Source organism: Mycetomoellerius zeteki, unplaced genomic scaffold (genome assembly GCF_001594055.1).
Source record: "Mycetomoellerius zeteki isolate Tzet28-1 unplaced genomic scaffold, Tzet1.0 scaffold221, whole genome shotgun sequence".
NCBI lineage: Eukaryota > Metazoa > Arthropoda > Insecta > Hymenoptera > Formicidae > Mycetomoellerius > Mycetomoellerius zeteki.
In genome coordinates this window covers 2,784,619-2,808,773 of record NW_017257184.1, presented here as the reverse complement: position 1 = coordinate 2,808,773, position 24,155 = coordinate 2,784,619, and the positions used below count along the sequence as shown (strand labels likewise).

The 24,155-nt window shown below is 38.5% G+C and overlaps 2 protein-coding genes across 3 annotated transcripts; one reads left to right on the top strand and one right to left on the bottom strand.

Annotated features, from left to right (window-relative positions):
• The first annotated feature begins 1,611 nt into the window (after positions 1-1,611).
• On the top strand, positions 1,612-20,992 carry LOC108722980 (protein Wnt-5b). 2 transcript variants are annotated; one of them, XM_018448384.1, is made up of 8 exons: positions 1,612-3,302; positions 12,797-12,898; positions 17,754-18,019; positions 18,118-18,298; positions 19,633-19,744; positions 19,901-20,003; positions 20,305-20,472; positions 20,623-20,992. In XM_018448384.1, exons 2-8 carry the CDS (start codon positions 12,813-12,815, stop codon positions 20,808-20,810), a joined length of 1,104 nt encoding a protein of 367 aa, XP_018303886.1. In that variant the 5' UTR covers positions 1,612-3,302; positions 12,797-12,812; the 3' UTR covers positions 20,811-20,992. The 2 variants fall into 2 exon arrangements, with proteins under 2 accessions (XP_018303886.1, XP_018303887.1); XM_018448385.1 differs by lacking the exon at positions 1,612-3,302 and adding an exon at positions 11,686-11,761.
• A 934-nt stretch (positions 20,993-21,926) lies between these two features.
• Positions 21,927-24,046, bottom strand: mRpL18 (mitochondrial ribosomal protein L18). The gene is made up of 3 exons (XM_018448349.1): positions 23,688-24,046; positions 22,739-22,852; positions 21,927-22,650 (listed from the first exon to the last, which is right to left on the bottom strand). Exons 1-3 carry the CDS (start codon positions 23,879-23,881, stop codon positions 22,419-22,421), a joined length of 540 nt encoding a protein of 179 aa, XP_018303851.1. The 5' UTR covers positions 23,882-24,046; the 3' UTR covers positions 21,927-22,418.
• Between the last annotated feature and the right edge of the window lie 109 nt (positions 24,047-24,155).

The following is a 24,155-nucleotide window of genomic DNA, read 5'->3' as shown; positions in this document are numbered from 1 at the left end:
TGCAATCACGCCGTTCATTTAATGCTAAACGCCTCCGTATCCGTCGATCGCCGTCGCGCGTTCGACATCGAACGAGATCGTCGCGACGGAACGACTGCAGCTGCGCTCTGAACGGTTCGGAGGAAGAAGGACAGATATAAAGGGTGACTTCGACTCCAATTAACTTAATCTCTAGTTAACTTATTAAGTATAATATCTGTAATATATGTCTGTCAAGTAATACCTATTTCGTTAATACAGACAGAATTATTAGTTTTTTATTATTTAACGCATGGGAAAGATAAATAAGATTAGGGACAAATTATTAGTTACAAATTTTGTTCTGAGCAATCCTTAAATTAATTGGAATTTGATTGGAGTTATCTAGAAACTCGATGCACAAAAGTGCATGCGTAAAATATGATTTTTTTCTTTATAGGCCAATTCAACTTTAGAATTTTTACTTTGATTTATATAATAATTTATTAAAAATTGCGTTGGAATTCATAAATAATAAAATATAAATTATAATTATTAATGATATTTAATTATAATTTTTTATTATTATTGACGTTGCAGATTTTTTTTAGATTTAATGCAAATATTTTGAGACCGTTGTTTTACTTAAATTGATATGTTAAAATATTCACCATTATGTTGCATCTTTTATATTATAACTACTGTACTATCAGATTTTAGACGAGTTACATACTTTGTTCTGAGCGAGATGGATATTTTTGTCAGAATTATTTTTTTTAATTTCAATTTATTCGATTGATTCAGAATGAAAAAAAAATTTTTTATATATTATTTTTAAAACGTTTGTTTTATATATATTTTAAATTTATATAAACGTGTAGTGTGTTTTGTACAATATATTATGTCACATATCTTTCATAAATTTTGCGTTTTTTATGTTTCAAATTTATATTAAGTTATCTGAAACATTTTGGATCATAAATTTGTGACACACTAATCCTGATCGGTCCTTGAAAGAAATCTAGGATTTTCGGATATCGTCGTTCGAGTGGCGGTCTTGTTACACGAGCGACTCGAAGGATACGGAGGATTAATTGGCGGGTCCGATCGCGCGCGCCGCTACCCCTCGCCCTGCTTTCCCTTCCTTTGCGCAGCGGTCCTTTCGAAGGGGTTGCACGCCACGTCGGATCTCCAACCAGAGTGGCGAGAAAAGAAAAAAAAAGAAGCATGCAAGAGGAGGAACGAAAGAAAGGAGCTGCTAATTGACACGGGCGATTGCACGTAACGGTATAATTAGAGAAAAGAATACGGAGAGCCCAGGCCGGTGCACCGATGAAACCAATGAACCAGCCACCGCGACGGCAAAGGGAGAGGGAAGAAACGAGAAAGGCAAAGAGAAAAAGAGTGAGAATATACGGCGAGCGGGGCAACGGAAGAGAGATGAACAGAAAGGCAGAAAAGCAGCAGGGGAGAGAAGCAGCCGGCGGGTTTCGTGCGACCATCAAGGGGTTCCCTCTCCGAGTGAACGAGCCGCGGGTCTACGATGAGAGAGAGAGAGGGGGGGGAGAGAGAAAGGGAGAAGGAGCAAGAGAACGAGAGCAAAGGAGAGAGAGAGAGAGAGAGAGAGAGAGAGAGAGAGAGAGAGAGAGAAGCGCTGGTTGAAGAGACCAAGAAGGGGTACGCGACGACCAGAGGGAGAGACAGAGACAGAGTGAACGAGGGGGGAGGAGCCGGAGGGAGAGCGAAAAGAGAGGGACCATAGGCTCGTGGACCCTGCCGCGATCATTCTGTACCAACACGCTGCGCCGGTCGGTTTCGCAGCGTTCCCAGTGCCCTCCGATAACACCACGAGGAGGAGCAGCCGTTCTCCAACGAGGTCACTTCCGCGTCCCCCAATGAGGGAGAGTCCTCGTTGTGGAAGAGTCACCGGGTCGCCAAATTGACGACGTCTTCTTCGACGTTCTTCTTCTTGCCGCGAGATACGAGGACATCGCAGGACGAGGCTCGGGAAGTGCCCCCACCGGTGAAAGGTGCCGCGAGAGTCTGCTTGTTTTTTTTTTCTTTCATCTTCCGGGAGCTCGATTCCGCCGGGACCAGGTTTCTTCATCCCGACGATTCTGGCGAAGTAGCTGCGCGAAGCTGTCGCTCGTTCTTTGATCAAGGAGCGCCGATGGTTCCCCGAAGAAGTTCTCGAGATCATCCAGAAAAGGCGATGCCAGTCTAGGAGTCTGACGAGTCGCGGATAAAAATCTAGCGATCTTTAAGCTTGAGCGGGATTCCTCGTCCTTCCATGCCGCGATCGTCGTGGGTAACGTTGACTTTGTCGCTCGTTGGAAAGGATTTAACAGAAAATCGGATTATGGTGAACCGATCATTGAAATGCTAAAGAATTTTAAGGACTTTTATGTATACGACGTACAAAAAGGAGCGCTCGAGGGATCGTCGAATAATGCACCTCGGTAGCTCGCTTTTATCTAGGAGGTTCGATCGGATGACAGGTTCTCCAGTAGAACAAGAACAACCGTCTACGGGCGCATCCGAGCGGAACGTAGTCGAGATATAAGTTTAACGTCGAGATTCGTTGAAGCAGCAATTAACGCGACGCATTAAGGATTGGGGTCGCGATCTTGGACGATTGACGTATCCTTAGAGCGGGATCTCGCGACCAGTCGCGCCGTACGGTGGCGGCGAAAGAGTTCGACGGAAATTATACCGTCAAGATCGTAATCACGCGCTCACGCGACCGCGCGAGCAGCTCGCCCAGACGCGATCAGGTTTCGCTCCGAGAAGAAATCTCGCTCTTCCAGCGCGTTCTCCACAGCGTCGCGTCGCGTCGCGCTACACCGCGCCGTGTCGTCTAACATAAGAAGCGGAGCTACCCTTTTTCTCCAAGGAGACAATTCCATCGGTCCAATTCGCTCAAAAACAATCTTTGATCCTGGGATTTACGGTTGCGGGTCGGATCGGAAAACCGTACCAGGGAACAGAAAGAAGAAGACGTCGAGTATCACTCGATCTACGGCCCGATCTTCTTCACACAATTCGAAAGACCAGGCTAAACCAATTATGCGAGACGGTAGATGTTATGGGTCGCAAAATGAGACGTGAAACGGTGTGGAGTCGTGTCGCGCGAGGAAGGAGAGGAATGTTTCCGTCCAGAGGACTATTTACGATTCAAAGGACGAGGACCTGGCACGGCGATTCTCGATAAGAAGGCAAGATCGATTCGCATCGTGATCGGTATTATCGCGGAAGGACGAGCGAGAGATACGGGATTATCTCGACGAGTCGAGCTGGGGCGCAATTATCTCTGAGACTTAACGACTGCGGCTTGCTCCGTTCCGGTGAGTAATTATTCAATTAAACGGCAACTCGTCGTGGGTTACCCCGACGAGTTTAGTATAATGGGCAATCCGTCGTGATGAACGTCACACGATTACTATTCTCGAGATAATAAACTTTCGAGAGTTCTGAACATTAAAAGCGTGTATTAATTTAATCGTAAAATAATTAAATTTAATTTAAACGATTAAATACGTTGATGTAAAAGGAATTGCCAAATGTGAGCCGACATCAGTTGTTCGTGTGTAATCCAATGTGTATATTGAAAAAAATGTGATACAGACGTTTCAACCTGATATTGGCAATTTTTATTAATAAAAAAAACGAATTAAACTTGCAAAATGACACAGATTTATTGAGCCCATTGTATTATGATTTAGTCGCTAAAGATTGACGTAACTTTGTTTAATTTGCTGCTGCTAATATGTATGTATTTATTTCTGACATTTCATATTTATATTTAATTTTTATCATCGGACATGCTCTCTATTTCCCTATAATATTCTCATTGTGACTTGACTTTCTTATTATAACGACATCTCTCTCTGTATTCACATCATTGTAACAGACCATCGTTAAGCTTATCGCTACGTAAGTTTTTAATAATTTTGATTAATATAGTTTATTATAATTGATTAAAGTTCTTTTGAATCATTTATTTTAGTGGAAATTTTTGAACATGGACTGTTTGTACATTCAGTAAAATATAACAGACGACTATTTGAAGATTCAAACAGCGACAATAGTTAGATGTTTTGACGATCGAGCGTTTTATTTTAATTTGACATCATGAAATTATTTTAAACACGTATATTCTATACTGAAAAGGACCCAATATCAGGTCTGTATATATCACATTTTTTTCAATATACACACGTATAACTGGTGTCGGCTCACATTTGGTAATTCCTTTTATATCAACGTATTTAATTTATTTGAGGAGAGCCTTTCGTATTTTTAATTTTATTGTTAAATTTAATTAGTTTTCAAATTATGAGATATAAAAGTTTATAAGAATTTTATATCGTGGATATAATTTTTTATATGTGCGAGCGGGCATTCATATAAAGATTGTAATAAGCTTTAAAATTTTATCGGAAAACTCGGTTTAAGCAGATCTCGCTGAATACATGTCTCACGCGAAAAGAAGAAAATATCATTTTTTCGTCAGTAAATTACTATTATCTCACTATTATTCTCATACTTCTTCACATTCATCTTATTTTCATTCTTTTGTTTTCTTTTCTACAATTATTAGCTCTATTTTTTATTTCTGCACTAAACTGCGCTAGAATTCTTTTTCTCGCTTTCGTCAAATATCAACCATATACATATTTCACCTTAAGTACACTTTTATGTAATTCATATAAAACACATAAAACAGATCTATAGTATTTTGTTTCATTTTACTTCAACTTCATTTTTAAATCCGCTTTTTGTGGATGAATTAATATACTTTTTTGTGGTTGAACTTTTGGAACTTAAAGTAAGAATTTTATATTTGGCGAAAGCGAGAAAGAGAGTTCTAATGCGATTTACTGCAAGAATAAAAAACAGATCTTTTGTTTCCTGCGTTACTTACCGTCTATCGTAATCCGCTTTCTGTTGTTTTAATTTCCTGTATATTCCTAGAGAACTTTAAATAAACGTTTTAATTGTCACTCTGAAGAGTGAAATCTCATTTTTAAAGATTAAAAATTGAGCCATCCTTTATCAAGACTGGCTCAATTTTCACTCATTAGAATGAGATTCCACTCCAAAGAATTTATAGAGAGTAATAACAGGAATAATTTAAATGCAATTATGCGACTTTGAAAGCGCATTCACGGATGACTCTTATTTTATGTTTTATCGCGAGTTATTACGACTCTCCTTTTGTTTAATAAAAATTATAACAAGATCCTCTCTTGGCGAAGAAACGCGCCGCGTAGCGCGCCAATGACGCAGTCTCGCGGATCGAAACACACGTTCAAACAACTGTCAACCGTCGTAACAGGATCTCGTTAGCGGGCGGTCGATATAGTATACCCGATGACGGTGTACGGTGGCGGTCCGATACTCGACAAAAGCGACCGTCGAGATAAGCTTTCATCGGCGCGATCGTTCGCCCGCGTTGCGAGAGGGTCGCGACTTTAAGGACGCTCAACCCTTTCCGCTCAATCCTTTCACTTTCCAGCCATTGTTCACGCATGTGATTCTAAATTTTAAATAAGGTAATCGACAGACGCATCGGATACCCCGAAATCATCTCGATATGAATCCATGCTTCAATAGAACGAACGTCGCGCGTGCAACGGAAAGGATTTAACTCTTAAATACTTTAGTATGTGTGACTGGGGTAATATTTTTCGCAATAAATTATATTTACAGTTTTTTAAATGCTTATTAGCATTAAATCATTAATAGCTTTCCAAGATGCTTATATTTGCAGTAATAATATTAAATTGCTCGTCAGTTAATTAATTTGTAATATTACTCCAACTTTGATTTAGGACTGTGTTTCAAGACCACCAAATAATCGCATAGTTAGCTTGAACTGGAACTTGGAACATAAATTTACAAGAAATATTATTAGGCACGACGAACCCTGATCGAATATGGCATTTTTTACTCTAGTGTGTGTTTTTGTAACGTTTATGCAATGCATACATGGAAAGGATGATTTTGTTGAAGTATCTAAAAATTTAGCTATTACATACAGATTTAAAAATTATTCTGCTGGATCATAAAAATAATTACGTAGAAACTTTAAGGATGCTAAATAATTCTGTAAAAGTTTTGACATATTTTTAGCAACCAGTTTTACATAATTATTTTTATGATTTAACAAAATTATTTTCAGATCTGTATCTAGTCAAATTTTTATATATAAATTTTTATAATAGTTTAACAAAATCATTCTTTTCGTATATAAATCGTGACTTTCTAAGGAATAATATTTCCGAACGTGCCGGAACTTTCTCGCTCAAAATCGAATCTCCCGTTCGGTCCCGAGGCAATGCCTCGTCGTTAGATTTCATCCGTAACGTAATTGACGTAAAAAATTGTATCTCTTGCAGACAAAGATTATTGGATTCCTGGAGAGATATCGCCGCAGAGAGAGAGAGAGAGAGAGAGAGAGAGAGAGAGAGAGAGATATCGCAAACGACGTGGAATCGACTCGAGATACTAAACCGTGTCGAGAATTTCCGCCTGATAGTCGCTGGACCGGCAATGATTTACCGATGTCTCGTCGGATTAATAGACGAGCCCCCCTTTTAACGGCTCGCCACGACTCGCCTGGAGTTCATCTCGCAAATGACCATTCCGTTATACCTCGACTTTGCTCCACTTTGCGACCGTCACGAACAATAGGCACGCTCCAAGAAGCTTCATTGATCTCACTTCCTTAGATTGTAGAAATCATTTCTCACGGAACGTGATTTTCCACGAATGATAATCGATAGAGATCGAAGAATCCGCATAAAGAATCTGATATTGGAGCACCGTGTATCCCTATCTTGAGTTTTGTCGTACCAATAATTTTTCTAAACAAGAGCTGATCACGTTTTTATCTTCTTAGAGAAAATACATTTTCAAAGTAAATTTTCCTTCTCGCTCCCAATCTTTTTTGCAAGAAAATTAATAATAATAAGATCTATTGACGTGCAAGATAAAATTACATTCATTACATTCCTCAAAGGTGAGGTGCTACTCTAATTTACAATGCGTTATTACAATACAATTTACAATACAATTTACAATACAATAATCAGCAATTATTGTATAGATGATACGTATTTTTGGACAATCAGAAAGTACGATCGCGCGACGCAAACAGAAGAGGAACTTAATCTCTCGCTAAGAGTATCGAGATTGTTGTATTTAATGATGGTCGTTATCGGGTGAATGATATCGCGTCGCAACATGCTCGCTGCGACGACGCCTTTTAAACAAGGTGAAAAGCGCGTTTTAAAACTGTCGTGTTTTACGATGCATTGCCACGCCGCACAAAAATATTCGCCAAGTAAAATATTTCGCGCGACGCATCATCGACGATTATGCGTTTCTCCTTGTGTGGGAGCCCGACGGGGCCGTACGACTAACTGGCATTGAACTGGCCTCGAAGGTGTAATCACCGCAGGATCATTTTGTAGAACGTTTAGAGACGCGGCAGTGTAACAATGGCGTGGCTCGTGATCCGGACTTCGTAATACGACGATGATGGACAACGGCTGTATACTCCATTATCCTAGATCGGATCGCGATTATTCAGAATAATCGCGATCACGCGAGGAGGGAGGAGGAAGGACTTGATGTCAATGTTGACAATCTCTCCAAGGAACACATAAAACTCAGCAAAACATAAAAATCAGCAAAAAAATCAAAATTACGTTATTTTGATTCTTAACGTCATTAAATAGTCAAATTTTGTAATAAAAAATCGTCATTTTGGCATTAAAAAAGTCATTTTGACTTTCTCTTGATTTGGGGTGTTCCTTGGATCATGTAAAATTTTTCTATTAAAAATAATGGAAGAACGAATTGAATTAGATATACTTAATTCGCTAGCTGATCGTGAAAGATAACGATCATGTAATTTTTTTCTCTAGGACGAAAATAATGAACATTTCTTTTATTATCTTCAATTATGGACGTAGTCAAGAGGGTGAGCCTAAAGTCTCCCCTTCTAAATCTTAAAGAACAAATATAATTAAAATTGCTGAAACGGACTATAATAAATATTCAAAAAATTAATTTTGGAAAAGAAGAAAGAATTGGAAGATTTACAGAAAGATTTTCTGAGATTCCAAGACGACTGTGTTATAAATTTAAATTCTTCCAGTTTGAAGAATCAGTACAATTTTACGAAAAAAATCAGTTACAATTTTACGAAAAAAATAAAGTACATTAATAAATTAAATATTTTGTGATTTATATATATATATCTGCAGTAATTAAAAATATTAGTAATTAAAAATAAAACAAAACAAGTCTAATAATTCATATCACTCTCCTTTCTCCTCAGATTCAACTCTAATTTGGTTTCCTCGCCAAACAAAATCCATGTTTCCAATGGCAAAAATTTTAATTTTTCACAAAGTTTGTTCGCGTTGCTTGAAATCTTCAAAAATTTTTGCACTTAAAAGACGATAAATATATGTTCGAACGTTGTAGAGAGAGAAAACAACAAAGAAGATGAGTGCAAAGAGCACAAGCAATGCAAACAAACCTACAGTTTCGGCTTAGAAAAAAAATTACTTACTCGGATCACTACTCATCACTACTCGGATCTTTCACGATCAACCGGCAGATCTTATCTATAAATTCGGTTCGTTATTATTATCGAATTATCATTAATATTAATTATACCATTATTATTAATATTAATAGGTACCGTAAACTTGATCCGTGAGTTCCTGTATTGTTTATGGTCACGTGCGTTACGATTCAAAACGAGAAGGTACAACGTCGTTACGCCGATACCTCCCAATTAAAAGTCAGTTCTCCCGAGGATAAATTAGTGCGGCTGAATGTTAATAAGGTACCTTCACGAAAGCGTCGTAAAAGTTATGAGTTACGATTGGATGGAGTGGCGGGATACCTACGCATGTACAGTGAGCGTAATCAACGATTACAATGTCCGACGAGAGCCTTTTGTGTTCCTTTCACGTGTCTGTAAAAAGGGACTCTCTCCCTCTCTTAATAATGTACGTAATTACTCTTCAGCGTCGTTGCAATCTTCCCGAGTACTTTCCATTCACCTCGGTCGCTTTCGCTCGTTCGATTGGTTTTATCAAATAGCGCCTCGAGTAATTCTTTATCGAACACTTCACTCTGCTTTGCCTTTAAAAAATATCTGAACGAAATTAATTCGTGTAATCGAACAAGGACCCAATTCTTGAAAAGTGTATCGCATACGAAAACTATACGGAAATCTATAATACATATACGTAACGAACTATATTGTATTTCCGTACATTTTCGTAAACAATATTTTTCGATCCTTCCAGGTCCTGGTTGATAAAGTCCATTTTAAGAGACGTCTAAAACCTATTTTAAAACACCTTGTATTTCCATCGATTTTACGATCAGTTTTTATACAAAACAACGTACCTTCGTGTACATGTTGTATCACAGATCCTTTGATTATGCGAAGTCCTCCCATCGTACACTAAAAGGTAGAACGATCCTCTCTCTCGTAGTTTATCTTTCCATAGTTGACTGGTTTTTCTCCTATTGAATTGTTCTAGCATAAGTCGTATCCTCGTGCAAGACTGTATTGACAATCGTCGACCGGTCTCACTGTACTCGCGTGCTTCTCCACGTCCAGTTCTCCGATCTTCACCGCCTTTCCTCTGGCCTTCCTCTTTCTTTCATCTTTCTTCCTCCTCTCTTTCCTGCCATTCGTGGAGCTCTTTCTGCATCCCCTGTCCTCCTCTTTGCCCTGCGTCGTTGCTTTCGGCCATTCTCTCGGTAGGCTCTTCGTTTTCCTCTGCGTACGTGCACCTCAAGTGTGTGTACACTCCGTCCTTAGCTTCCAGCTTCGTTAAGAGGACTCGAGTCGTCATCTTGGCGCGCTCCGTGAAAATCTAGAGCCTATTGCTCCCCCTCGGGGAGGGGGGGGGGACAGTTTGACGCGACTTGGACCTTCGAATGTGCTCTCTCGCGCGTTATCTTATCTAGTGAATACAATTAACGACCTACCTGTATCGACGACTCTAATCTGCCCCGAGATCCTTAAACGAATTTTACTTCTCTTTTTCCTCTTGCGACTTTCCGCGATTGCACTCCGGGACCGCGACCGGCAACACGAATCGACATTTTATCTGTCCCATCTCGGATAAATTCGCTATTAGAAAAACTTGAGATAACGCCAATTATACGGCAAGCGAGGAGCGCGCAGTAAAGCGAGCATAAGCAATTCATTAAGCTCATTTTGAACTCGGTGCTTAAAACGAGTCATGTCTTAAGTAGAAGAAGTCACGTATAATAATATGATAAAGACATTATCATGATCTTATTTGTCATTTATTTAAGGAACACATAAAAGTCAACAAAAAACCAAAATGATTTTCTTAATGTCAATAAACAATCAGATTTTGTAACCAAAAATCATCATTTTGACTTTGGCGTGTTTTTTAGGTCCTTTTAAGTTCATTTTTAAGTATCACATGACGTCATGATGGTGTCTAATAATATCGTTATTATGACTCTGTGTCTACCTAAGGTATATAATCTAGAAATTCGAAACAAAGAAGAGGGTAGAGAAGAAATGGAATTTCGCATCACACTCATTAGTTTTTCTTTTTTGCCACTTTTTTGGAAAGAATCTACCGCAAATACATGGCGTTAACAGCGAATGTAAACCGTCGCTAAATATCAGAACGTTTTAATCGTTCTCACGTTACGATCACATTTTACGATTCGGCAGCTGACGTTACCGGCTTCTGTCGCGGGGATTATGCAAGCGCGACTATTCGAGTAGCCGAGCAAAGTGCGTCGTTATGCACGTGCACCTAATATTAGATTTGAGATTCTCGCTCTTTCTCCTTCCGCTTCTCCTCCATTCGCTACTCATTATAACTATACCCGTGTACGGCGCAACCATATGGAATTGGCAATTGGCTCATTCCGTTGCAGACGGCAAACGGCGCTTATTGCATCCTATATCGCCAGGACATGTCTTGTTCAGCCTCGAGCCTCCAACGAGATACTTTACCGCTGATAATCCGCGGCTGGTCCACGGCGGGGACGCGTACGCCGAAGTACGCGCCGTTTACATTCCCGCCGTGATCGCAAATGCGTTTTATGCGCCGGCTAATATCGCCGGGTCGATCGCGTGGGCTAGATAGACGGCGATGTGCTGTATAAATACATGTACTTGTGTACACCTGCGTACGTGTGTATACCAGTTCCGCGGCAGGGATGTATAGCCACCGCGCTTATGGTGAGAGCTAGCGGTCCGCGAAAGCTGGCAAGGAGCTACCGTCTCTCTCCTTTTTCCTCGCCACATAGAGAATTCCGTGCAGAAACGATCAGGGAATCGCGACACGTGCCGTGATGAGAGGAATCCTGCAATTGATGTTTGAGACATTTTAAAGCGTTTGGAACATGTTCCACACACACACACGCATACATAACGCAGTTCTGCAAGTGATATCCCAGGAGATCCTCAGGATATTTCTTAAAGAATTGTGTTGTGTGAGATACTGGACTAATGATTAAATCGGATTGACGAAGTCTGGCACCGTTATGTTAAAAGGGTTTACTCGCGACGCTATTTACACAATGTGGTCGTAAGATGGTACTCGACGTTGACGAAAGCGGACGTAGGAGCGGCTTCACGCGAGCTTCGCACGCGGGCTCGCGCGCGTTTCGGCTACGTCACTGTCCCCCGTGGGTTTCCAGAGTCAGCTTCGCCACGGGTTGACCTCGGGACGGACGAAAGGACAACCGAGTCCCCCGAGGGACGATTATGGTACACCGCTTCGACGTTACACCTTGCACGCGTTCGTATACGTGTGGCGTCGCTCTCACGTTGCACAAACTGTTGATATCAGCGGGCGTTGAGTTACGATTCGCAGAGTTTATCAGTTGGTCCCATGTCACGTTGTCGCACTTTCGACTGAACACGCGTTCGATCTGGACATCAAGAAGGATTGCACGGTCTCCTCGAAAGTGCGAGCTCTGTTCGCGATATTTTCGTATACATTACTGAATCTGGACCGTCTGGACAGGATCAAATACGACCACGAATTATTTATTCTTATTCGCGTCTAAATAATGAAATGTATCGTTAATGTAAATCGTAACTAATCCGGCTGCAGATGTAGACTATTTATGATCATCTTACATGCTTCAAGTCTCGAAAGCTAGTATGCGATAGATACCATAGTTATATTACTCTGCGAACGATCGAGGAGAGAATTGTAATCATATTTTATTATCAACAATATTATTTTAGACGTTTATGTGAGAACACAATCAATATTGAAATGCCTATAATAGTCGAAGCTGGATCTTTAATGCTTAAATAATTTTGATGTTTAATCAGGCATCATATCATAAAGATGTTAATATGCTAAAAAACTGTAATTAAATTTATTGCGAAAAATATTATCTCGGCCGGGAGTCGAACTCGAATCTCTTGTATTACTACCGATATTTTATTATTTTCTATCAAATCATCAAATTCTTAAGAGATTTCATTGTGTAACTTAATTTCGTTAACCTCTGAACATGCGACACGCTGTTTCCTCGTATTTCCAGGTTTCACTTTTAAAGCTCGGCGTTTAATTGAGACTCGATTTTTCCGCTAACAACATCAGTATGATGCATCGATCTGACCTTGATTTCACCGTTCCGCGGTCACCGCACCTTTTCGTTCAGATATAGGCACGATTCACGGCCGACTGCGCCGGCGGTCTTCCTAATGAAGCGATTAATACGGTGCCTTCGCTCGCTGCGCGAATACTTGTAATACGAAATTGATGATTTCCTTCGATGCTTGCAGGGGGTGAAGGAGAAGGATGACGATGCGCGGCAATGGTCCACTCGTGATCTTGCGATCGCTGATGGTCGTCGCCGCCGCTACGACGGTACCGGGGACCTGGATGTAAGTATCTTTCGGTATATCTTTCGCGCGATGTGATAATTTTTTCCTTTTCTTTTTTTTTCCAATCAGGCGATCGAAGGTATCAATTAGTTTCACGCGCATATTTATAGTTAGACGGGATGCGATTATTTTTTTTCATTAGGCTCGCGCGACTCTTAAAATAAGCTGATGTCGAAGGACAAGGGGTGCCCTACATATCGCCGATCGAAGGATGAACTAGCGCCAGTGGGATGCCGTTCTTACGGTGGAAGCTTCATTATCTGTAAACGTCGTTTCATTGAATTTTCGATGATCTGGCTGCCGTGATTTCCGATATTGGCTCAGATAATTTAAATTCTAGTGTACATGAACGTGAAGTATAGAGAGGCGAGCGAATAAATAAATTTATTTAAGGCAAATTAAGTCATTGAATTGCTAAACGAGCAATTTATCTTAAATGATTCATGCTTCTTTAGAATCTTCGTTAAAGAGGAGATCGCAAAGCTTAGTGTCAATCGAACTCGATTATATGAATCGGAAACGTTGTTTTATTCACATTGATGGTTATATTACTGTCTCGAATCGTTGAATTATAACACGGAAACTGTGGAAAGAATAGTTTTGCAGAAATATCTAAAAATTAGTTAGATACAGATCTAAAAATAATTTTGTTGAACTATCAAAATAATTATGTAGAATGCTTAAACGTTGATGATAATGCTACAAAAATGCCCTACATAATTATTTTCATATAATTCAAACAAAATTATTTTCAGATCTGTATCCAACTAAATTTTTAGATACTTCAGCAAAATCATTCTTTTCGTGTAAAGTCTGTTTTTGGCTGTATTTCAAATTTACATTATGTACACTATAGACTTTTAACACTGACAATGGGTTTTGAAATACAGCCTTTGTAGTTTTAACAGTATATTTTTATACTTAAAGCGAAATAAATATGTATATACTTCAAATTTGGCAAACACAAGAAAGAAAGTTTTAGTGCAGTCCTCCAATGCAGCGACAAAGAACGAGTCTTTTATATTTTCACAGAAATATAATCGACTCGTGATTTCTCTTCGTAAACGTTAATTGTGCGACGACGATCGTCCGAAACGATAAGTAGACATGTCGCGAAGAGACGAATCGACACGATTCTTCACACGATTCCAGATTTATAGGTCTTTGTGCTCACGGCACATCGTGGGAATCCGACCGAGATATCTCTTGTGTCCCCGAAAACCTCTCTCTTTCGTGCACGAAGGAAAGCTACGCGTCCCCCCGTCGCTCGTGTACTCCGCCCTGTTTGCCGGGAGTGTGTCTAATCTCTGAATTGCCATTCCGGCCCCTGTGTTCTACCCCGCGTGAGCATGACCAATCATCGAATGGTCCCGGACGCCCGCGCTCCTTTGTGTGCCATCCGGATCGCCCTCGGACCTCCTTCGCGCCGAATTTACCTCTCGTACCCTATCTCTCGCAAGGAAATCCTCGCTTAACCGTCTGCTTTTTTTCTTTGGAGTGCTCTTACAAAGGGAGCAACCTCCCCTGAGGTTGCTCCCTTGATTCTCGAACACGCTCTCGTTCGGCTAATCTGTAACGAAGGAGCAAAAGTCAGAAATCATTGCATTTCCGACGTACATAAGCATTAGTTATAATTCCCCTTATCGTATCTCACGTGCAATTCCCGCGTCACCCGATTAATCGTCTTGTTGCTTAATTACTCGGCGCAATCCTTTACGACGTGACAGAATCCCATTTCGTCCCGCGACTCGCGATTGCCTCGGGACACCCCGTATATGCGAACGCGCGTCGCTGCGGATGTAGCCGCAATCTCTTAGGAGACACGGGGCATTATTTTGCGGGCCCCGCGGCCCACGACGCAACGACGGTGCCCCGAGCACGCGAGCGTTGCGTGGGCCGTACCCCGTCGAAATATTATCGCTCTTTCTGCCGCGCATGCCCCCTTTCCTAGTCCGCAAGGTTTGTCCGCGCCATTGTTTTAGGGGAGTGTAAAGCCGATGATATATCGTCGCCGGAGCGTGTTCCAGAATATTAATGTCGTCTATTACACTCCCTAGACACTCACGCGCTGGCTTTTACGACTTCTCTTTCTCTCTCTTTCACTCTCTCACGATCGCGACAACTTCGGATGGACCTCGATGGAGGCGGAAATACCGAGATTCTGATGTTTTCCAATAATTCCGATACAAGAAAACATCTCGGGGACGAGAATTTCTTTTCCCATTTCAAAGTGGTGGTTCTCGCTAATAAATTCCATTTATCGTATAATATTTTACTCAATTTTTAACGAAATTGATGCGCTAATAGCTTGAAATCACGAGCCATAATCTTCCGATGGTTCCATAGAAATTCCCAAGAATGAACCTCGATGGAAGCGGGAATACCGGAATTCTGTTTTCCAGTAATTCCGATACCGGACAAGAAACATCTCGGAGAGGAGCGTTCCTTTTCCCATTTCAAAGTGGTTGTTAGTTTTCGCTAATAAATCTGATTTATTACACAATATTTCAGACGAGAGTTACTCAATTTTTAATGTGAAACTGATGAGCTGTACTAACAGCTTGAAATCACGAGTCATAATCTTCTGATCGTTACTCTGTAGAAATTCCCAAGTAACTCACACTGTTGATACATCTTAAGCGGTCGCGTCACATCGCCGACAATCCCAACGAATATTCACCTGAGTCACGCTCGGGCAGGTCGTCCAGGTTGCACCGAGTCGCCGTGCAGGTTGTCGCGACTTGCTGCGTACGTCGCGGCTGAACGAAAGCGATTGGGAGACAGAAGTCCAGACCCGAGATTATAAGATATAATTGAAAAGTGTACTCTTTTAAATCATATAGCGTGAAACTTGCCCGATTGGTAAGGTGGTACAATTCTGAACGAAATAAGATTTGAATCTGATTTTCGAACTTCAAATTTAAATTTTTTCTATTTGATACTCTTCAGTAGAAGACTGTCTATATAATGAAAAGGTTACCAAACTTGTACTTCGAAAAGAATTGAATTAAAATTTTATTTCGTTCAGAAATGTACCATGTTCGAAATTGTATCTTACTCTACAGAAGAAAAATACTTTGCAAATATCAATATATTTATAATGTTATACAGATATGTATCTTTGTCGTGATCATAAAAATAATATCTGTATTGTGTGTTTTTTATAATATATCTAAAATATACACAGAAAGAACGGTTTTGTTAATTTATAAACGCATTTAACTATAGCAGGTCTGAAAATAATTTTGTTGGACCATCAAAATAATTATGTAGAACGCTTTCTGTAAATAGTTTCAATGTTCTTATAATCAGTTCAATTGTGCCTACATTTTGAAGGTCCAAATAAAATTATTTTTAGATCTGTATCTAGCTAAATTTTGAAATACTTCAGCGAAACCGTTCTTTAGAATTAATATATTTAAAAATGTAATATATTTAAAATTTAGGCTTTATCAAAGTTTTATCGTGATAAAATAATAAAAATATACAAATATTTACGCAAATTGTATATACAGCGTCGATAGATTAATCGTTGTTAGCCAACAAGAAGTTTATCGGAGTCATTGGGTTGCAATTGCGAGCGTTCAAATCCCCAAGTCGAAATCTACCAAATCGGCTAGTGATTTTATCAGTTACAGGAAAGAACAGCTTTTCTAAAGTACCTAAAAAATTTTTTTAGCTCTAACTAAAGAAAATAATTTTGTTTAAACCTTCAAAATAATTAAGCTAAACTAGTTCAAGCTAGCTTAAACTAAAATTTGCAGTATTATCATTAATATTCAAGAGTTCTATATAATTATTTTGATATCCAATAAAATTATTTTCAGATCTGTATCTAGCCAACTATGTATAGATCTAGCTAACTATGTATATACTTCAGCAAAACCATTTTTTCTGTGTATTTCCCGGGGATTTTTCTCGATGGATGACCTCATCACGGGAATAAACGGGGAAGAGGCGATTCGAATTTGGCTGTTGGAAACTTCGCTCGCGACGACGGCCGTCCGTTTCGAATTTCAGATTGGCGGGGCCCTTGCCGGCTACACTCTGCCCTCGGCTTCTGTCTTTGACGGTGCCGTTCCATCATCTCGCTCGGTTGACTCACAAATGCACCATTAAGAAGGAAATCCGAGGGCCGCTGCGCGCCCACGGACGCGGACGGACTCGCCGCCCCGCACCGAATTTATATAATCGGCGTAACAAATCTCCAGGAGTTATAAGGGGGCCGCGGTCTCGACGTTGCAGCGATCAGCGTCGCGGCGTTTTCGAAATAGCCGTCAAATTTCACGATAAAAACTCTTTCTAAATAAAAATCCTATAGAATTAAAGACAAAATTGCAATCTAGTGTCATATTACAGGAACACTATTGTAATCGACCCGATACTTTTTAAAAGAAAAGTAAATCTAATGTGTCTTTGAAACATAATAGGTTTGTTTTTTATAACTGAACTGTGGTATATATATTTTTGAAACTTATAGCGAATTCGATTGGACACACTAGTGCGCACTGGTGCATATTAAAGCTATTGCGCATATACTGATTTAATCTTAGTGTGAAAGTAAAATGTGAATATTTTGAATTATAAAATACATATTTTACCAGCACAATAAAAAGTATTGAATATTTCGTAGTTTAACTGATTTCTATATTTATAATAAATATATCTTTATGTCAATTTGGGTACGGCTTTAATGCGCACTAAGTGCGTCCAATCATTATTAAAATGAAATAGATATATATTTGACATTTAGCTAAAATAAAAAAAAAGTTCCAACGCAGTTTATATTGCAGAAATAAAAAACAAACTCAATATTGCAAAAATTCTTAAGTCTACGTTACTTTGTACGTAACAGAAACCTGGGTCTGCGACACTTACCGCAACTGGAACCGGCGCAGACGATGGAACCGTTTGACGCGAGTGCCTCCACGATCTGCGTCGGTCTGAAGGGCCTGTCTCAGGGCCAGGGGAAGCTTTGCCAGCTGTCCGTGGACCACATGTTCAGCGTGGCCAAGGGCGCGAAGTACGGCGTTATGGAGTGCCAGCATCAGTTCAAGGACAGAAGATGGAACTGCTCCACCGTCCACGACGAGACCGTGTTCGGTCCGATACTTAGAATAGGTATGCTAATGCTAACATTCCAGAAACCATGGCATTCAAGCGACAGCAATATTTTATCATCCAATTTTTGTAATTAAAACAAACGCTGTCCGTTGCAGCGAGCAGGGAAACCGCGTTCGTTCACGCGATCACCGCCGCCGGAGTGGTCTACTCCATCAGCCGTTCCTGCCGGGATGGCCACCTGTCGTCGTGCGGCTGTTCCAGGAGTAACAGGCCCAAGGATCTAAAACGCGATTGGATCTGGGGCGGATGCGGGGATAATCTCGAATACGGCTACAAGTAAGTTTGAACGCGTCGTGCGGATCGCGTAAGCCCTGGTCCTAAGGCTAAAGATTCGAAAGAGTACAGGCGAATTCGCCTTTTTCTCTTTTCTTTCTTTCTTTACTCCCTTTTTTTCATCTTGCGAACGTCACGGAGAAGTCGGGGAAACTGGTTTGAGGCGTGTTTTCGTCGGTAATAAGATGTTCTGCCAGCGCGAAAAGATACGTGCGATGTTCTGCGCGCGATCATTTTTCCTAGCTCATCTGATTAACACAGTGTAACCGGTCTTTGGTATTTGATTAATGATGGGCCATCGTAAAAGCCCGCAAGAGTCAAGCATACCTAGATAACGACTACCGTCGCCATATATTTTGATAATAATAACAGTCTCTTCAAGATACATATATTATCGCAGCATTTCTCTTTCTCTCTCTCTCTTTCTCTCTGAAAATTCTTTCAGCAACTTAATAAAATAATTATATGTATTTGATATAATATAATATATTGCTCCTTTACTTAAAAAAAGACAACTCAAAAACAGTGATTTTCGATATCATAAATAAATTAAGTAAACGTTACCTCATTCATGTCCCTATCAAGTAAGATATAACTTAACTTCATGTAAAAAATCGTCAAAACCGTCACAATTAAAAAAAAAGTGGTTTTTTTTAGGATTGTGTAATGGAAATGACTTTTTGTCGTTAAAAATATATTCTTTTTATCAATATTATTTGATTAGTCAATATATAATTTTCTGTCAAATTAAAAAATAATTTTCCCCTTTTTTAGGAAACTTAATTTTTTTAATCGTGTTACTTTTGATTGAAGTAAGGAAGCGATATCCTAGACAGTGTGATATCCAAAATCAGAACATTATGATATAATATCTAAAAGACATCATTAAAATCCATTTCTATGAATTAGATTAACTTTAATCTCGGTTCAACTTGCTCTTCATTTTTTCTAACTTTTAGAATTAAAAAGAGTCAAAGAGTTTTAATTGAACTGAAATTAAAATTAAACTATATTTGATAGAAGCGAGCATAAAACATTATATCATAAAACATCTTTAAATACGTTTTTAAACTCCAGTTCCACCAATGTAAAATTAATTTTAATCTCGGTTTAATTTTCTCTTTACTTTTTCTAATTTTTAGAATTACGAAAAGATAAAAAGAATAAGTTAAACAAAGATTAAAGTTAATCCGACATTGAAATGGAGTTTAAGACGTCTCGTGTTCCGATTTTTCAACATGCGTGCTGGGATAATATTATAATTAATGTAATTCATCTTTAATCTTTTGTACGAGATACTTAATTATCGATATTAATACAAACGGACGTCCATCCAGATTCACGCAGGCGTTCGTTGATGTGCGAGAGCGGGAGCGCAGTTTCAAGAGAGGCAGCCGGGAGCAGGGCAGAAGCCTGATGAATTTGCACAACAACGAAGCCGGTCGCAGGGTAAAGTTCGTTCTTTTCTTAGCTCGCGCAAGAAATGTCTCTTTAAATGTCGCGTCGCGTTAAATACGCGTGTATCGATTTCTCGCGATTTAATGCGAATTAGTTGAACCAAAGCGCGGTAACGAAACTAATGCGCCGACTATTCGTCCCCCGCAGGCCGTCGTCAAAAGGTCCAAGGTTACATGCAAATGTCACGGCGTTTCCGGAAGCTGTAGCTTGATCACCTGCTGGCAGCAGCTCGCATCATTTCGCGAGATCGGTAGGTCTGACACAATTAACACAATTAACATTCCTAAACGACGCAAAGGATAATTTAACCCTTAGTAGATACGATAGATTATTTGTATCCTGCGCATTTTTTTCTTTAAAAAATACTAATACTTTTAAAAACTAATAATACTTTTTTAAATAATAATAACACTTTATGTCATTTTTTAAAAATAAGTCATTTAAGACATTATTGGTGTCTTTAAAATTTGGATGCTTTTACAGTGCTCTCTAGAGACTTGTGTCGTCCAGAGAATCTGTGCAGATAGCAATGCAATCTTGTGTATTTTCAGGTGATTTTCTCTTGGACAAGTACGATGGTGCGACCGAAGTCAAAGTCAATCGGCGCGGTCGTTTATCGATGCGCGATCCTAGGTTCTCCGTGCCCACTGCGAATGACTTGGTCTACCTGGATGACTCGCCGAACTACTGCCTTCCGAATGATACCCTGGGATCATTAGGTAGCTCTATCACTTTCAAGGATTTTATATTTTCATATGAAGTATTTTTGTTTAAGAATAGGAAAAAATCGAAAAGATTCTCTCTCTCTCTCTTTCTCTCTCTCTCGTAAGATTTATTTTTTACGAAAGGACGATTTTGTATTGTAACAGGTACGCAGGGCAGATTATGCAATAGGACCTCGTCAGGCATGGACGGTTGCAATCTCCTTTGCTGCGGCAGAGGATACAACACGCAAAAGTCGACCATCAGGGAAAGATGCGAATGCAAGTTTCACTGGTGTTGCTTCGTCGAGTGCAAGACCTGCGTAAAGAATGTCGATATACACACTTGCAAATAGCGCGCTACTATTTATTTCTTTCTTTTCTAACTCTTTTTTTTTAATAACTCTTTTTCGGACTTGTCCTCGCATTGTCGAAGATATATATGTATAGTCGACAGTACAACGTATTCTGGTAACGGCGGCATTATTGTTTCACAGTGAATAAATTTTGAATATTTTTTTCTAATTTAAAATTTACTCATTAAATAAATTTGATTAAAAATTCTTTTTTCCGTATGTATATGTATGTGTGGTATGTGTGTATGGATGTTTTTATGCAATATTATTACTGCGATAGATTCTTTCTCAGCGCTAAAAGATAAATTTTATCAGAATATTAAGTAATCTATATTTTATTAGAGAAATTAGTTCGTCTTATCACAAATTATTTGTGGCCTAAAAAAAGTTTAAGCGGATCAAGAAATTTTTTATTGTGTGTTCGTAAGAATTAAGTGCTTCGTAAACGATTTACGATCGTTAAATCGACGTAATTCTTTTAACGGAGACAAATGAAATATAAACATAAATTGTATTTAGTCTCTCATGTTAAATCGTATTAAATTAATAATGACTGACTATAGAACAATTAAACAACTTTTTGTAAATTTATATAACGCATCGAGATGTTGCTTTATTTTAACATTTTTTTAAAAGGGAATTATCAATTATGTAATTATTCCGTGTGACAAAACACAAATAAATTATTTTGATCCATAATTATACCGCCCTTTATATAATTACAATAGTTGCTTATATATAAAAAAAATTATATAACGTAAATTATTTAAAGTGTTCATTGTATTTTTATTTATTTGCTCAGAGCACGCGATTTAATTTAGCAATCTACAAAATAGCATAAACGAGCGACATTACGGATTACTTAGGATTACTTAAGAATTTAAGAGGGATACTTAAGAATATTGCGAGTAAAGGTATCAACTATCCGATATAGAATATAATTGCGTTATTACGCAAATGTTGATAGTAAAAGGGGAAACAAATGATTTCAGGGAGCTGAAAGAAATCCAAAATTATTTTTTTAATTCACATATACAGAATATGGAAATATTTCTGGTAATTGTACAAGTAAAATTCAGCATGTAAGCTGAATTTGTAAATTATCAACTTATATATCTACTTATATATCCAATCACTGGACAAACCCATCAATTTTCAGAATCATTTCTGTATTAATCTGTATATGTACATATACCTAACTTAACTTAAAATTTTCTATTACAGTCATTATGATAAGACTCACGTAACGACATTCCATTTGCATTGCAAACCACGTCTGACGGAATGTACTTGCCTTAAGTAATGACATAGTTTTTAAGTCACGACGTTGTATCTGTAGTAGACTAGACATTTATTTAACAGCGATACAATTATTTATTTTTACTCCTAGATACTATATTGTACAAAATTCGGCATTTCACAGTGGATAGATGCTAAGATAATAAAATATCTTATATATCAATCATTAAGCTTTACCTTATTTGGTTTCCACTGAGAAGAAGCAAGTGTTACGATTGCATCACACTTGTATTTGTACGTACACTTTGTTGTTGTTCTTCATTTTGCACTTCACAATCTGTTCACATTATTATACGAAGACAAGACAAACTATTCATGAATCTCCCATGGTTTTTCCGGCCGGTATCTGTCCCAAGAATTTGGATACTGGTATACTTGTGGTTCAGTTAAAATGATGTTATTCTTTTCTAATTCTTTAATCAATAATTCACATTTGTTTCCAGTTAATGCAGCATCAATCTGCATTTCACAGATCCCAGCTTCTAGGCAACGCTGAGCCAACACTCGTCCTATATTAATATAAGCCGAACTATCAGTGGTCCTGAAACATTTGCATTATATCAATAGAATGAAAAAATTAGACGAGATGGTTAATAATAGACAATCTAAATTCAACTGAATCTCAGTACCGATATAATTGCTTCTTCAATGCCCATTCTGCACTGGAAACTGAAACAACTGGCCCATTCTCAAAGTGGCGGACTTCGGCTGTGACATACCGTAGCTTTTTGATCAGGAACAGCCTGTAAATCAGCACAATCGTGACATTATGATTAAATTCATTATAATGAAAGAGGTAACATATGTTTTCATTCATTTAACAATAGAAATGTCTAATAACGAATTCACTTGTATTATACTAAATTAATGCACAGTAAAGCTGTTACATCTATTAAAGATTTGCTTCATATAAAGTATATAAATACAATGGCACAGTGTAATCAACTTTGACAATGAAATAATATATGTATAATAATAAGATTGAAAGACCGCTAATGTTAAACATAATAATTTTAAATTAAGAAGCGCCATAACGGTCAGAACGTTAAGATGTTGAACTATTGTAAATTCATTTTAAATGAATTAATTTCAGAAATGATAATTGCGTGCCGATATGGTTGTCGGACTTTCAACGCAATCAAATCTGAAAATATTAATTATATAATATATGTATATTCTGTCTAATAACATGACAATATCATTATTGGATATTTAATTGTTTAAAATATTTATATATTTTTATATTTAATTTTGTTATTTTCATATATAATAGCTTTTAATATATACTAATCCAGTATAATGCAAATGAATTCACCATTATACTGAAATCAGCAAAGTTAAATACAAAAGCATATATATAAATGTTAACAATTAAATGTCCAATAATGACACTGTCACGCGTTATTTAATAGACTATACATGTTTCATTGTCAAAGCTGATTATATTATATACTGCATTCATATATAGATATTTAACAGATATTTTGTATAAAGCAGCCTTTAATGTTACTGTAGTGTGAATGATTGAATTCATCATAATAAATGATTCGTCACAGGATCATTGTGACTGAACCTTACTTGTGCCAATACATATGTCCGGGTTTGTTAAGATGATAACCGCTGGGTTTTCTCGCTATCCTCAACCGTTCCAAGTTACGCGGATTTCGGTTCACGATCTCCGTGCACGTCTCGATCAATTCCGTATTGCCGTGCAGTTCCCGGTGCACGCGGAACGCGCGAGTGATACCGGCGCGTGCGTTCACCGAATACATGGTCTTTGAATCGTAACACTTGTTATTCTTTACCACTCGAATCTTGGTACTATCGGCTTCCGAGTTAAATGTTGCTTGAATGTTTTTATTTTCTTTCTAAAAAGAATTAATCCAGGTTAGGTTCTCCTTTGACCATCTGTCGGCATTAATCAACTATTTACTAGATTGTCTATACAGAAGAAAAGGAAGAAAATAGGCTGCGTTAGAGTCCTATATATAAAGAGAAGCGACATCGAACCCCCACCACCAGATCGGATTCCTATCGTCACTCCCT

Bases quoted from the DNA above. Each gene is read 5' to 3' on its own strand.
- mRpL18 (XM_018448349.1), bottom strand. From the start codon at position 23,881: ATGTATTCGGTGAACGCACGCGCCGGTATCACTCGCGCGTTCCGCGTG. The intron at 22,853-23,687 runs GTAAGGTTCAGT...GCTGATTTACAG, and splicing joins GGACATATGTATTGGCACAA to GCTGTTCCTGATCAAAAAGC. The intron at 22,651-22,738 runs GTACTGAGATTC...CAAATGTTTCAG, and splicing joins TTGAAGAAGCAATTATATCG to GACCACTGATAGTTCGGCTT.
- LOC108722980 (XM_018448384.1), top strand. From the start codon at position 12,813: ATGACGATGCGCGGCAATGGTCCACTCGTGATCTTGCGATCGCTGATG. The intron at 18,020-18,117 runs GTATGCTAATGC...TGTCCGTTGCAG, and splicing joins CGGTCCGATACTTAGAATAG to CGAGCAGGGAAACCGCGTTC. The intron at 20,473-20,622 runs GTAGCTCTATCA...GTATTGTAACAG, and splicing joins TGATACCCTGGGATCATTAG to GTACGCAGGGCAGATTATGC.